Source organism: Ctenocephalides felis, unplaced genomic scaffold (assembly GCF_003426905.1).
Source record: "Ctenocephalides felis isolate EL2017-DRISC unplaced genomic scaffold, ASM342690v1 CF-g0.4_SCAFFOLD_01604, whole genome shotgun sequence".
In the NCBI taxonomy this organism is placed as follows: Eukaryota; Metazoa; Arthropoda; class Insecta; order Siphonaptera; family Pulicidae; genus Ctenocephalides; species Ctenocephalides felis.
The window spans coordinates 59,495,011-59,509,638 of record NW_020537758.1 but is presented as its reverse complement, the minus strand read 5'-3'; the positions used below and the strand labels follow the sequence as shown (position 1 = coordinate 59,509,638).

The following is a 14,628-nucleotide window of genomic DNA, read 5'->3' as shown; positions in this document are numbered from 1 at the left end:
GTCACGCTACGAGGCTGCGCCCTTTTGCATGCACCTAAAAGGTACCCAAATGTAGCAATCAGCTGCTGCTAAATATATGAGAAAGTTGAAGGCATTTGTACAGAATTCGATACACCTATATAAAGTTGCTAAAAAAGTCGATGATTTATCAGAACGTGATTCAAATAAAAAAGAAGAAAAAAGAACAGTGAATGGGTATTTGCGGAATCCTGCTTTAACACTGCAGCAAGGACGAGCAAAATTAATGGCAAAATGTTTAGAAATATCTACAAAACTATCTGAACCTTTATTCGTATCCATGATCTGAAATGGCGCAACACAACGGGGAAGCCTCTGATGACTGAAAAACATGTGCTTCTTTTCCGCTTGAGCACATGAAAATATTGTTAGAGATTTTGAAAATGTCATTTTCATTGATGAAAGTTCTATATGAGCACGTACTGCCCTCATCGAGCCGTTAAATTAAAATACGAGCCGTCGGACTAAAATAATCCGTTAAATTAGTAAAAAGCAGACGTTGGAGATGCCAGGCAATTGTCGACTCCGGTGGTGACTGGACACATATTGACCAAAATTGCATCCTTGCTTTTAACGTATACAATGCATATATAAATATTAAAGTTTTATAAAATAATTATTTTTATGAATTAACCCGGCCACGCTCTTACTTGACCGACTGTATATATATAATATTGAATATTGAATATTGATTTTCAGCCAATCGTCGAAATAGTTTCGCATTGTCTACGGGTGTCGTGGCGTATTTGTTGTTGGCTAGTTTAAGTGGCGGTATGATGTTGTTTTTGTGTCTCTTATCGGTATTGTGTGTTGAATGGTATCCGTGATCGTCTGTGTCAGATGTGTCACAGCCTCCTCTATGTCTGTGTTGGTCTCAATGGGTATCGTGTGCCGTAAGTTGTCTGTAATGATGTCTCCAAAAAGTGGCTCTGGAGTAATCTAGAATTTTACGTTCAGAGTCTGGTCGACGTCGAGTTTGTCAGAAATAGTCATGAACATAGGGTTATGGTCAGAGTTGAAAAGTGTTCTTGCTGTGGGTTCGTAAGTTGCATGCAGACTTTTGGTCAATATCAAATCTATTTTTGGTCAATATCATCTAGTGCTATGATGAGTCGCTACAGCGGCGTATCTGGTCGGCGTGCCAGGATAGTGCAGTTGTGCGTCCGTGGTATTGTGTTCGCATTGTTGTAGTTACAGTTCCAAGATGTATGTTGTGCGTTAAAGTCTCCTGCCATTGAAACGTATGTATTTGAGTCGAGTGGGTTTTGTAAATCGGTTCGTGGCTGGTAAGATACTCGAACGAAAAAATAAATATCACCGGAGGTGTACCTCAAGGCTCAGTTCTTGGGCCACAGTTGTGGAATGTTATGTACGACGGACTTTTGAGACTAAAGATTCCAAGACGCGTCAAGTTAGTGGCATATGCGAACGATGTAATTCTAGTCATCGAAACACCTAGATGATATACGTCATTTGTTCAAGTGAATCGCTGGATGAATACTGTTATAGTCATCAAACGTAACTTTCTTTTTTGGAGTCTTCTTCGTAGATTTCCTTGCTGATTGCCTGAAATGTGAATAAGAATTGGATCCACAATTAGTATCTAATTTGTTTATCTAAGCGGGTTTTAATTTTTCTACAGTTGACAATTTAGTTGGCATTTCTATTCTATTTATTCTTGAAATTGTGCCTGCTACAATGTTTTCATCACCTTTGACATATAAAATTTCAGTGGAGTACTGTGAAATATATTCTAATAGTCGACGCTGCCTGTCTGACGCCTTTTCAGGTCTTTGCTGAAACGCATATGTGATTGGCTTGTGGTCTGTCTTGACTACAAAGTCTCTTCCTTCTAGCAGGTATTCAAAATACTTTATGGCCGCAATGATGGCTAGTAGCTCGAGATCATAAGTTGAATCAGAAGGTTGCGCGTTCATATCACGTTGGGGTCACCAATTATATAGTCTTACGAACTATATATTAATTTTATAAACGATTAAAACACTGTTTAACTACAATAATGATTTAATTTGATCGGAAAATACGAACACGTAAACTCGAGAGATAAAACAATATTTTATTGACGTATAAACAAAAGATAATTGTGATTGCTAAGGTCACTTTTGTTTCTTCTAATCATCAACAAGCTAAACAGAAGACGGAAGCAGTACTCATCACCAGCAGAAAAATCATAGAGAAGTTGAAAGTCGGTGAACAAGAAATCATATCACAATCTTATATTCGATACTTGGTAGTGATGCTTTATGCCCGACTAAATTTCAGAGAGCTGGTACAACAAGTAAATGACAAAGCATCAGAAGTGAGTTCCTGTCTTGCACGATTAATGCCTAATACGGGTGGAGCAAAGCATAGCAGAAGACTTATACTTTCATCAGTGGTTACCTCGGTGCTCACTTATAGTACCTATTTGCGCATACGCACTGAAGCTCCAAGAATCATAGAGAAAATTTAGTCCTGTATACCGCTTGAATGCTTTACGAGTAATATGCGGCTTCCGCGCAATATCTGAGGAAGCGTTGTGTGTCATTGCCGGGTCTTTGCCTTTTAGACGTTTAGCTGAGGAAAGACGAATTCTTTACCAACGCAGGTCATCGACATCAAGCGCTCAAGGTTCTCAAAACCGAAGTACGTGGAAACAGCTTAAGACGGTGGCAACTACAGTGGAATGCCGCAAAAAGGGTAGATGGTCTTATACCTAAGATTGGCGTTTGGCTGAATCAGAGGCTAAAAACTATCTAACGCAGATGCTATCTAGACACGGCTGCTTTTGGGCTTATCTTCATCGCTTTAAGCACGATGATTCCCCCGAGTGCCCAGTTTGCAGGGGTGTTATTGAAGATGCAGAGCGTGTTTTCTTTGAGAGCTCGCGCTTTAGCGAAATAAACTGGAAACAATTCTAAAGCAGAGAATTTGACCAGAAACACTAATGGAAGCAATGATATCATCAGAAGCGGCCTGGACAAAAAAAGACACAGACATACATACATACACACATACTTTCATTTTTTAAGGCATGTTTTGGTACCTTTGAAACGTAAAGATATGCAAAAAGTTTCTTTTTCGATTCTTTGCGATTACCATAATTTATCCTACGGGAAGTTCGTAAGACTCAAGTGCTTTTTTTAGCAAACAAGACAACCTCACGGACCATAAAAACCATTTTCACTTAGAATCATACACCGATGTTATTTGCTTATCATTTATAAAAGACTTTTTTTAAATTTTTCGTTAGAAATTTATTTTATTTGGAATGATTTTTTATATCAACGGTATTGGATATAGTTGACGTACTGCGAACGAAAGGTTAATCATTAATTTATATTTATATTTGTCATATGATGAATTAACATTTAAATTAAATATTTTAATTTGCATAAATAATAAGTAGACAACATATTCATTAACCGTTAATGAATATGTTGTTTACTTATTACTTCTGCAAATTAATTAATATTTTTGATTTACTTGTTGTGCATTTTTATTTAATTGAAAAATTATGTTTTTAGATTTTTGCGAAAAATATACTAGCAATACTACAGGATATAAAGGCACGGGAAGATGGAAAAGGGGCCGCTCGTTTTCCAGCTGCAGTACCTGGCGTTGAACCTCCAAGACCTTTAAGGCCTGCGCCGCAACCTGCAGTATACAATCGGTAACATTAACATATATTGATAGCTGATACCAACGATTTTTGTCCCTATATAAATTCAGTTTATTTATTAATATTGTGCATGGTACATTATAATTAAGTAAATACTGGTGTGCGATAGTAAATTTGATAAGCGGACAAGCCAATTGGATTAAAGGATATTGAAATTATATTGTCAGCCAGATTGTTGTCGCAGGTTGTAGGGATTTACAATTAAACGTATATTTTACACATTATTTCGTAAATTTCGTTTATTACATGGAATTTACATAAAATATTCAGAAGTACATCAACGTTCGCAGAAGAAGACTAGCAAATAATTTTTAAAATGTGATTTACAAAACTATATTTTTGGAGGCTACATTTCGAAAGATGCTGCTGGCACGATAGTCGACAGCAGATTGCTCTGTTTTATATTTTAATAATTTAAATCTAACTAAAATGCCTAATTAAGCATAATTGCACAAATCTTTCCAGAGTGTTTGTTCGAGTATAAAATACTGACGTACTAAATTCCGCGACGTACTGGGAAGTAGGCAAATTTGATATAACGTATAATCTTTTAGGCGACAGAATTTTCCAGAACTCTATTAAATTATTACACAACTGTATATATCCATATCAACATCAAGGTCAAGACTATTCAAATATATATATATATATATATATATATATATATATATATATATTCGATAGATAAGTCCGAACAGTAAATCCAATAATAAAAAACAATTTGTTTTTTGAAGATGTTTAATACGACGTTTCGGAATTAGGTACGTTCCATCATCAGGTTTATTCTGTCAAGTACAATGTTTTTTAAAAATATTGATTAACATTAATTAATGATGGTCAATACAGATTAATTAGAAATTTTTTTTATAAAGGAATGGATTATGTACCGGGGTAAAGAGTAATAAGAATTAACTAAAAAAGGTTTTATATAAAATTGAGAAGCAAAAATTATTTACCAGTAATAATTTATATATCCATATCACTAATATTTTTTTTTAAAACACTCGATTTTTTTGGAAGATATTTGTAGATGTTACGACTGCACAAGACTTAAACACACTGATATGGATTTCTGTCTGCCAGATGTAAAGGACAACGTACGGAATTCCTGGCAAAAATGATTTTTTATGGCTCTTGTATTGGTAATTTACGAAAAAAAGAGGAAATATTGCTTTAGTAAATGTTGAGAAATATTATGTGTATATATATACAGTACAGGCCAAAAGTTTCCGGACACATGAAAAAAATCTCATTTTCTGAGTTTTGAGCTATATTTTCCATATAAAAATAATTTTATTCAAGTTAATTTTGTACATTCTACGTAGTATTAATATTTAGTGACTGATTTGTAACCAATTTGTGAGAAATGATGGACTAATTAGCAATGAAAATGTTAAAATGTCACAGTCGATTTTCCTGAATATGACCACCCTTTGCTTTGATCACTGCAGCGCATATTTTTGGTAATCTTTTGACGAGTTTTTGCAATGTTTGCACAGGTATGTTCTTCCAGGACTCGTTAAGGCAATTCCACAGGGCAGGGAGGCTGCTTGGATGCAAATCAGTCAGACAAATGCACAACAGTTCTATTGGATTAAGATCCATTATTTGAAGTATTTTTTCGTCTTATTTTCGCTTCAAATAATTGGCACAGAGTCGGGAAGTGTGTTTAGGGTCATTATCTTGTTGAAAAATAAATTTTGGACCAATTAAATTAAGACCAGATGGAATGGCGTGGCGCTGAAGTATGGTGTGATACTGTTCTTTCTTTAAAGTTCCATCTATTTTGACAAGCGATCCGACTCCATTGAATCTAAAACAACCCCAAGCCATCACTGAATCACCACCGTGCTTCACCTTTGGCGAAATACACTTAGAATTGAGTCTTTCATTACCCTTCCTACGTCGATGATTTCCGAAAAGTTCGAATTTTGACTCATCCGTCCATAAAACTGATTTAGATTGATCGATGGTCCAATTTAAGTGGGTTTTGGCAAATTGCAATCTCTTTTGTTTATTTACTGTTCGCAGAAGTGGTTTTTTGAGTGTCCTGCACAATCGCCGGGTCTTAATCCAATAGAGCTGTTGTGGGACGAGCTTAAATGCCTCGTGAAGGATTTGCATCCAACCAGCCTTGCTGCCCTGTGGAATTGCCTTAACGAGTCCTGGAAGAACATACCTGCGCAAACATTGCAAAAACTCGTCAAAAGATTACCAAAAATACGCGCTGCAGTGATCAAAGCAAAGGATGGTCATATTCAGGAAAATCGACTGTGACATTTTAACATTTTCATTGCTAATTAGACCATCATTTCTCACAAATTGGTTACAAATCAGTCACTAAATATTAATACTACGTAGAATGTACAAAACTAACTTGAATAAAATTATTTTTATATGAAAAATATAGCTAAAAACTCAGAAAATGAGATTTTTTCATGTGTCCGGAAACTTTTGGCCTACACACTCATACATATGCACATATCTATATATTAATGTATCCACATACTCATACATACATATGCACATATCTATATATTAATGTATCCACAATTATATACATGAATATATATGCAAGTGCATGTATATAGTGTACACACAAAAATACTCATACTCATACTCATACATACATATATGCACATATATGGATGTACATATATTATAACATATATACATGTATATATATACATATTCAAAAATTATTAGGATTAATTGTTTTTAATCAGGTTTAAAAAATTTAGATATGAGTCATGAATGATATTGTGATCTGATCTTTTATTAACACTATTTGACGAATTCAAAAAGATTAAACTGCTTTCAGAAAAAAGTCTTTTAAAAGTACAATCCTCTCTATATAAAATATTGGGTTCAAAGGTGAAATTATGTGAGTTTTCGATGGAATGCTGGACAAGAGTACTTTGGAAATTTCGGCTTTTATGATGAGTGACGCTTAATTCATGTTGTCTCATTCTCTTATGAATGTATTGTGATGTTTGGCCAATGTATTGTTTTTGACAATTTTTGCAAGGGATGGAATAAACTATGTTAGTATTGAATTTAGGAGGGGTGGTGGATTTAATTTTTGAAAACATTTCTTTAAAAGAATATAATAGAGCTGTTCCTGAAATGAAAATATTTTCTTCTTTGAGTAATTTGGCAAAATAATCAAATAAGCCTTCAATGTAAGGCATGCTGTAAAAGTTGGTTTAATATTGTTGTCTTGGAATAACTTGGAGATGGATTGATAATTGTTACTTTTATGATAGGAAAGTCTTTTATTGGTAATGGAATTGATGAGGGTGAGGGGATATCCGTTTTTTAATAAAGTTTTAGTTACTAATGTTGTGTTTTGGGTATGAAAAGAAGAGTGAGACAACATGATTGCGTGGTCTATCAAAGAAATGATTGTATTGACTTTATAATTTTTGGGACAATATGACGCGTAATGAAGGTATCTTCCTGACCATGTAGTTTTTCTGTACCAATTTGTGCAAATAATGTTGTCAATTTTGTGTACAGTCACGTCTAAAAAGTTTAATTTGTTGTCGATTTGTGTTTCATGTGTGAACTGAATGCTCTTATTGTAATTGTTAAAGGTATCGATTATCATATCTGATTGTTCTTTGTCTATTATAAAAAAAGTGTCATCTACATATCTAACATAAACATATATTTGGAAATTTAATGTGGAGAAAACGGAAATTTCAAGGGTTTGTAAAACTATACATAATATTTCTCAACATTTACTAAAGCAATATTTCCTCTTTTTTCGTAAATTACCAATACAAGAGCCATAAAAAATCATTTTTGCCAGGAATTCCGTACGTTGTCTTACATCTGGCCGACAGAACTCCATATCAGTGTGTTTAAGTCTTGTGTAGTCGTAACATCTACAAATATCCTCCAAAAAAATCGAGTGTTTTTAACAAAAAAATATTAGTGATATGGATATATAAATTATTACAGGTAAATAATTTTTGCTTCTCAATTTTATATAAAACCTTTTTTAATTACTCTTTACCCCGGTACATAATCAATTCCTTTATAAATTTTTTTTTTTCTAATTAATCTGTATTGACCATCATTAATTAATGTTAATCAATATTTTTAAAAAACATTGGATTTGACAGAATAAACCTGATGATGGAACGTACCTAGTTCCGAAACGTCGTATTAAACATCTTCAAAAAACAAATTGTTTTTTATTATTGGACTTACTGTTCGGAAAAGAAACAATCAATATATATATATATATATATATATATATATATATATATATATATATATATATATATAAATATACTAGCTGACCCGGCTAAGGTTGTTTTGCTAAGTAAGGTATATTCTAAACAATTTCTAGAGAATCAAAAATATTAATACTTTAAGTGTATAAGGATGTGTTGTTTCAATGCTATATACAATGAGGTATTATAAAAACAATTATAAATCCCATTAGTTTGTCTATATTTTGTCAACACAATAAAACTGGAAGTTTTATACACTTTCTATAGAAAACATGGTGTAATGCAATCCAAGTCTTTTTTGGTCTTTTGGCTTATCGATTACATTTTAAGTTGTTCAGTTTCTTTTTGGATTCTGGATTTTGTGTATTATTGTAAATAATACTACTGAGCTTATACAAAATTTTCAAATTTTTGCGAGAAGAGATAGAAAAAGAATTAAGTATCTCTTCATTGACCTGATTTTTGAAAAGTTTTAAGTAACATTCGATGAATTAAAGTAAATTCAATAAAAAGTATATATGTAGAGTAGGACCAGGCACAAAGGTCCAATTTGACCTTGAGATAATATAAACTATATTGTGAAAACCATAACAATTATATCACAACAAATAACAAATTTCAAACAAACAATTATCTGACTACGTTTAGTAAAACTGCCTTCTACTTTATCACTGTAGAAATATGCTTTTTTATGTCTTTCAAAAATTTGTTATCTAGACCTCTTTACCCTATAGGCGGGGTAAATTGAAATGGCCGGATGGCAAACAGGTTTAAAGTCTTATTTTAATTTTAGAGGATTTTACAAAATGATTACACTTTTACCTAATGCTAAAAATCTACCAACGGAAGAAAATACTTTTATTATGGATTTTTAAAGATACCGTTTATCCCGAAATATAATATAAATATAAATATAAATATAAATATAAATATAAATATAAATATAAATATAAATATAAATATAAATATAAATATAAATATAAATATAAATATAAATATAAATATAAATATAAATATAAATATAAATATAAATATAAATATAAATTTCTATTATAAATTAGAATCAAGGTTTTAGCTATTATAAATTAGAATCAAGGTTTGAAGATTTTTACTAAAATCTTCAAATCAAGGTTATAGCTGGTTATACATCTTTTTCCCTTTACTTTCAAATATTGTTGTTAAACAATGCTTAACTTTACTGGTTTTTGACACATCGGTGGTGGACCTTTTTAACACCTTCATATCGGTGGTGGGCCTTCATATATTACTATCTATTCTTCGATAAATTATGGAAAATTATAACTGGGAAAATGTTATTCGACAAAATGTCCCTTTGATGATTTATGTTCTGAATTTAAATAACGTAAATAAAAATGTATGAATAAGTGGTGTATTTATAAAGACAAAAATAGTTTCTACTGGTAAAGTGCGACTCTAAAATTAACATGATGTCTATACGATTGTATAAAATAAATTGCTTGACGTTCCACGTGCTTATATTTTAAGTGAAGAGGCCATTATTTTTTACTTAAAAGAAAGGTGATTAATTTGAGCAATGCTGCCCATTTGGGCGATTAGTGTTTTCGACAAACCTTTTAATTTTTCCATGTTATTGGCTTGGTTATTATTTTGATTTTGAACTTGATCATTGTTGATTGGCTTAAGGCTGTTTCCCTTGTGCGGTTGGGCGTTGTCCAGTTTTGTGCTCCATATGTGTTTGTTTATTATTTTGAGTCATTTGTGAGTATGTTATAATGTCCTGTACTTGTGAGTGATTGATAACCTGTGAGTTCTGGGCTAAGATTTTTTGCCCTAAAAGTAGAAATCTTCGTAATTTAACTATTTTTATTTGATACATCTTCTATAATTTGCAGGATGATTGTCTGAGCATAAGACACAAGTCACGTTTTTGTTTATTTTGTCAGTCTAGGAACAGCTGAGGTGTTCTTATGACTGTTACGGGAAATTGGATTATACATACAAATAAATCATATTTTTATAGAAGTTACGATTAGTTCGGTGTACTTATCTTTGCACAAAGAATAAAGATTTAATAACACTATTCAATCCAGTATTTAAAGTGATCAAATTACACGTAAATCGATTGACACTATTGTGGAAATTGATGAAGAAAAATAATTATCCAACGGTATTTTTAAAATACTTAATCAGCTAGGGTTGAGACCACACACATTAACATTGGAAATTGGTTTGCCAATTATCTTCACGCGCTTTGTCATACATAATCGGCCCCACCCTGGTATTTAAATAATTTATACGCCAATATAAAGTTCAACTTTGTACCTCATCTTATAGCCGAGATATCATTGAAAACATGCCAAACTGACCCCTTCTCTCAAACATACTTTTTTACTTTTTTTTGAATATAATTTGCAATTGAAAAGCGCAGTCAGTATATTCTTAATGGATTTCGAAATTTACAGACAGTTATTTATTCATTGCTTTCATTAATACTCAATGCAACATCTCACTAGCTTTATTATATTGTATGTTATTTTCTAGTTACGATCAAGAGAGATTTAATCGCCAAAAGGAAGAAACTGAAGGTTTCAAAATTGATACTATGGGAACATATCATGGTATGACTTTAAAAAGTGTGACGGAGGGCTCAACTGCCCAAAAGAAGCAAATGAATGTTCAACCATCTCTATGTAAGTTGCATATTTTATTATTTTTTACCACATCATTTAAATAATATGTTTTAAGTATTCCAAGACTTTCATTTTGTTTGTTCATGAAAAACTAATCCTTTTATTCAGAAGATTTCTACTATTACTTATGTTCTAATACTGAAAAAAATATCAATAGTGAAACTAATTTACGGTAACTAATAACTTCTATATTTTACTTGAACTATGTTCTTGAAAAATAAAAATTAAATAACTTTGAAGTTATTTATGCTAGATTCCCAATTTTCACCATAAAATAATTGTGGACCAATTTTTGATTACAGATATTTCATTTTTTAGTTTTATTTTATTTACATATACAGTGAATCACGTTTTTGTGCGATTTAGTATGAATCTTTGCTTTAATTATGAACACAGCCATTAGCATTGCCACTAAACGCGCATGATGTCTGCAAACTTTCATTTACGGCTCATGTGATCAAAATTAAATTCTTTTACAATTTCTTTATGCCCAGATTAATTATTCTATTTCATAAATCACTCATGTTTTTTCCATGTTAGACTTTTTTATGCGGTCCTTACTTTCGTATAAAAAATTAATTCAATATATCGTACGAACTTGTTTATTATATGTAAGAATTTATAAAATTTTCGAATTTGTTCAAACAATTTCTTACATACGATCGGGATCTACTGTATATTTTCAACTTAATGCGTCAGAAGTGAGAGTTATTTCAGAAAATCATTTTTCACTTTCAATATAAATAATTCAATTGCCAAAATTGGTTTATGTCGGGCAAAGAATCTTACACTTTTCTGTTCATTATAAAGAACTGGCTCGGGCCAGCATCTCGCAAAATTAATCCCAAAATATACCGATACGAGCCCTTTTCGAGTTTCATAAATCTTTGAGATGCATTCAACGAATGATCTAAAAATCGGCTCACATACACACTCTAAGTTTTAAAGAACAATTTCCACAATTATCACAAATCCTAAGGAATAATTCCGACCCACAGCACCTGATCTAACTAAATCTATAACTAAAAATAGAATGTTATGCCTCCAAAACCGTCACAAGCTTTCATCAAGAAACCAAACCGTAAAACCTATGTCGGAATTATAACTATCTTTTATAAAAAACCTGTATTACTAGCGGAGAAAACTTTTCATTAAGTATTTTAAGGTACTACTTCTGAAAATAATTGTTCTTTTTTTTCAAAATTAATTTAAAAATTTGACCCAAAAAACTTACGCAACCTTTTTTACGAGCTAAACTCTCTCAATTGCGGAGTTTACATAGGCTAAACCAGTCAAGACTTACACAAAAGAATACCGCAACAAAAATACAATTCTGAAAACAAGAACAAAAACAAAAGTATGCTGACAGAAAACACACCAATAACTACAAACACTGAGAGGATTTTCTCAACCTCATGATTTTACGTTTTGAAAAACATTTATTAGAAAATTTAGCGGATGTATTTACTGTTCGGAGTTTGAGATAGAAATTTCTATCTCTAAAGTAAATACATAGTTTCGACAACTTGTTAATTAGTATAGGACCATTTTATGGGACATTTCCCATAAATGTAAATTGGGTTTATATTGAAACACACTTTGTAATTCAATAATTTATTTCACTCATTAGTAACATTTCATAATATTATATTTGTTTAATTTCGACTGGTTTCGCGAGTCGGGCGGTTAATTATAATAACAAACTTAAAAGAAATTTGACTGCTTTCGCTCGTCATGCGGGTACTTTTATGTGCTTTCTTGGTGACGCTTAAAGTTGTACTAACTATTATACCTAATATTTGGGTAAATATTCTTTATTGCCCTGTATGAAGCGAACAGCTTTCTGCTTGTGCGGTGTTGCAGTTTTTTGAACATTGGAGCAGCAATTCGCTCCAAGTATGTTTTACCATCTGTGATGTTAAAAAATATACATTTTATCAATGTGCACATACTCATACCATGGATTAATAATGGTTTCATATGTTATGTTAGGATACAAAATTTCAAATTGATTACCACTGAATGAAGGCTAAGATGATAGCCGAAAAGTATGAATTTTTAATAAATAAATTTTTAACCAGCTGTAAGTGGACGCAATAACGGCATCGTGCCTTAAGGCAAATTGCTGAAACTTCCCGTACCGCAACGAAATGTTCGAGGAATACTGAATGTTTTCAAATAGATTATTATAAATATTGTAACATTGCAAGCAGAAAGTTCTTTGAATCATTTAAATCGGACGCATAGTTCTCTCAAAAACTGCCATTTTTTACATATTTAGCTCCGTATCTTTGAAATGGCTGGGCCTGCCTTTGCCAAAAACTAATAAACACTTCTCCCAATCATTACTAATTGAATGTTCTTTAGATCATTCAAATCGGATACTCCGTTCTCTCAAAAATTCGATTTCTATTTTCTGCACTCTTTGCTCCGTATCTCAGACTTTGGCAAAGGCTGGACCTGCCTTTGCCAAAAACTAATCAGCCCTTTTCCCTATCAATAGGAATCGAATGTTTTTTGAACCATTCAAATCGGTTGATCCGTACGCTCTAAAACGTGACTGGAAATTTGTATCTATACATACATACACACACACACACACATCCATTTTTTCTGAGGTATGCCAAAACGTTCAGAAACCTTCAAAACGTCGAGAAATGTAAAAATTTTCAATTCCGATTTTCGGCCCATTACAATAACTTACCCTACGGGAAGTTAAAAAACTCATACTATTTTTATTGATGTAACGTCCGTCTTTCTAACTCGAGTTAAACATATATATATATATATATATATATATATATATATATATATATATATGTGTGTGTGTGTGTGTTTGTGTGTGGGTGTGTGGATGTGTGTGGATGTGATCAATTATCTTTCAGATGGTGATAAATATAAACAAATTACTTCACAACAGGCATTTATATAGATAATAAAATAGAAAGACAATTAAAATACGTTTCTTTAAAACGAAAACCAATAAATTCACACGTTTTAAGTGTAGTCCTAACTCATTCTAGGTAGAAAAAATTTAATAATATAATAAACAGGTCAGTCTACTTACGGCTTTCTGCAAATATCGAAGTGTTATTATTTTATATCTACTGAATATTTTAGGCAAATTTTATGTATCAAAAGTGAATTATTAGTTATTATTACAGTTACGTAGTTATTCTTATTAAGAAGTTCTAGTCAATTCTATAGATAGACGGATTACATGTAATGAGAATGATCAAATTTATCGAATTGTTTGGTTCAGATCATTCTGGAATTTAATAACACTTGCGCATTTAGACTAAGTCAGAAATTTATTACTTGAATGAACTCATTAGAAGGATTTGTCTATTGTATGTGGGTGTGTTTGTAATCCAGAATTTTGAATTTCAGCTGGCAGATCCAAAGAATTGATACCAACAGCGCAAGCTAGATTGCTACCAATTAATAATGCTAATAAAAGAGGTTCAAGGACTCCGATCATTATAATACCAGCTGCAACTACTAGTCTCATAACTATGTATAATGCAAAGGAAATTTTGCAGGTGATTACAATACTTTTTTTTACTTGACATTAAGCTAGAATTTAATAGATGAGTTGAATAATAATAACCACTGCATTTGCTTGTTTTTAAATATCGTTGTTTCAAAAATTTATTGATAGTTTGAATGTACAATTGTAATGTAGTAACCAATGATTACTGGCAGTAGCAGCATATAAGGTAAAGGAAAAAGTTCGTAGATTTTTTCCGACAGACGGAGTTAGTTACTAATAATTCAGGAAGTACACATCGCAGTAGTACCAATAAATGAGAATTTAATATCGACTATTGCACATCGTAATCTTTTTGTTTAAAAGGCAACTTCAGTGTCCTTAAGCTGTTTATCTGTTTTTATTTTGAAGAAAAAATATGTTATCAGTTAATGTAGTGCAGGGCTTATGCAACATGGTTTCCTTCGGAAGGAGCAAAGAACCGATTATTCCTGTTGTCCAATCGATTATTTTTTTTAACAA

At 31.9% G+C, this 14,628-nt stretch overlaps 1 protein-coding gene across 1 annotated transcript in view; it reads left to right on the top strand.

Annotated features, from left to right (window-relative positions):
* The window catches only part of LOC113372237 (parafibromin), a 36,514-nt gene that overhangs the window by 15,909 nt on the left and 5,977 nt on the right, over window positions 1-14,628 (top strand). The window contains exons 6-8 of the mRNA XM_026612562.1: window positions 3,546-3,691; window positions 10,468-10,616; window positions 14,007-14,158. Of these exons, the coding sequence (XP_026468347.1) occupies window positions 3,546-3,691; window positions 10,468-10,616; window positions 14,007-14,158 (447 nt within the window). The remainder of the gene's footprint in view (window positions 1-3,545; window positions 3,692-10,467; window positions 10,617-14,006; window positions 14,159-14,628) is intronic.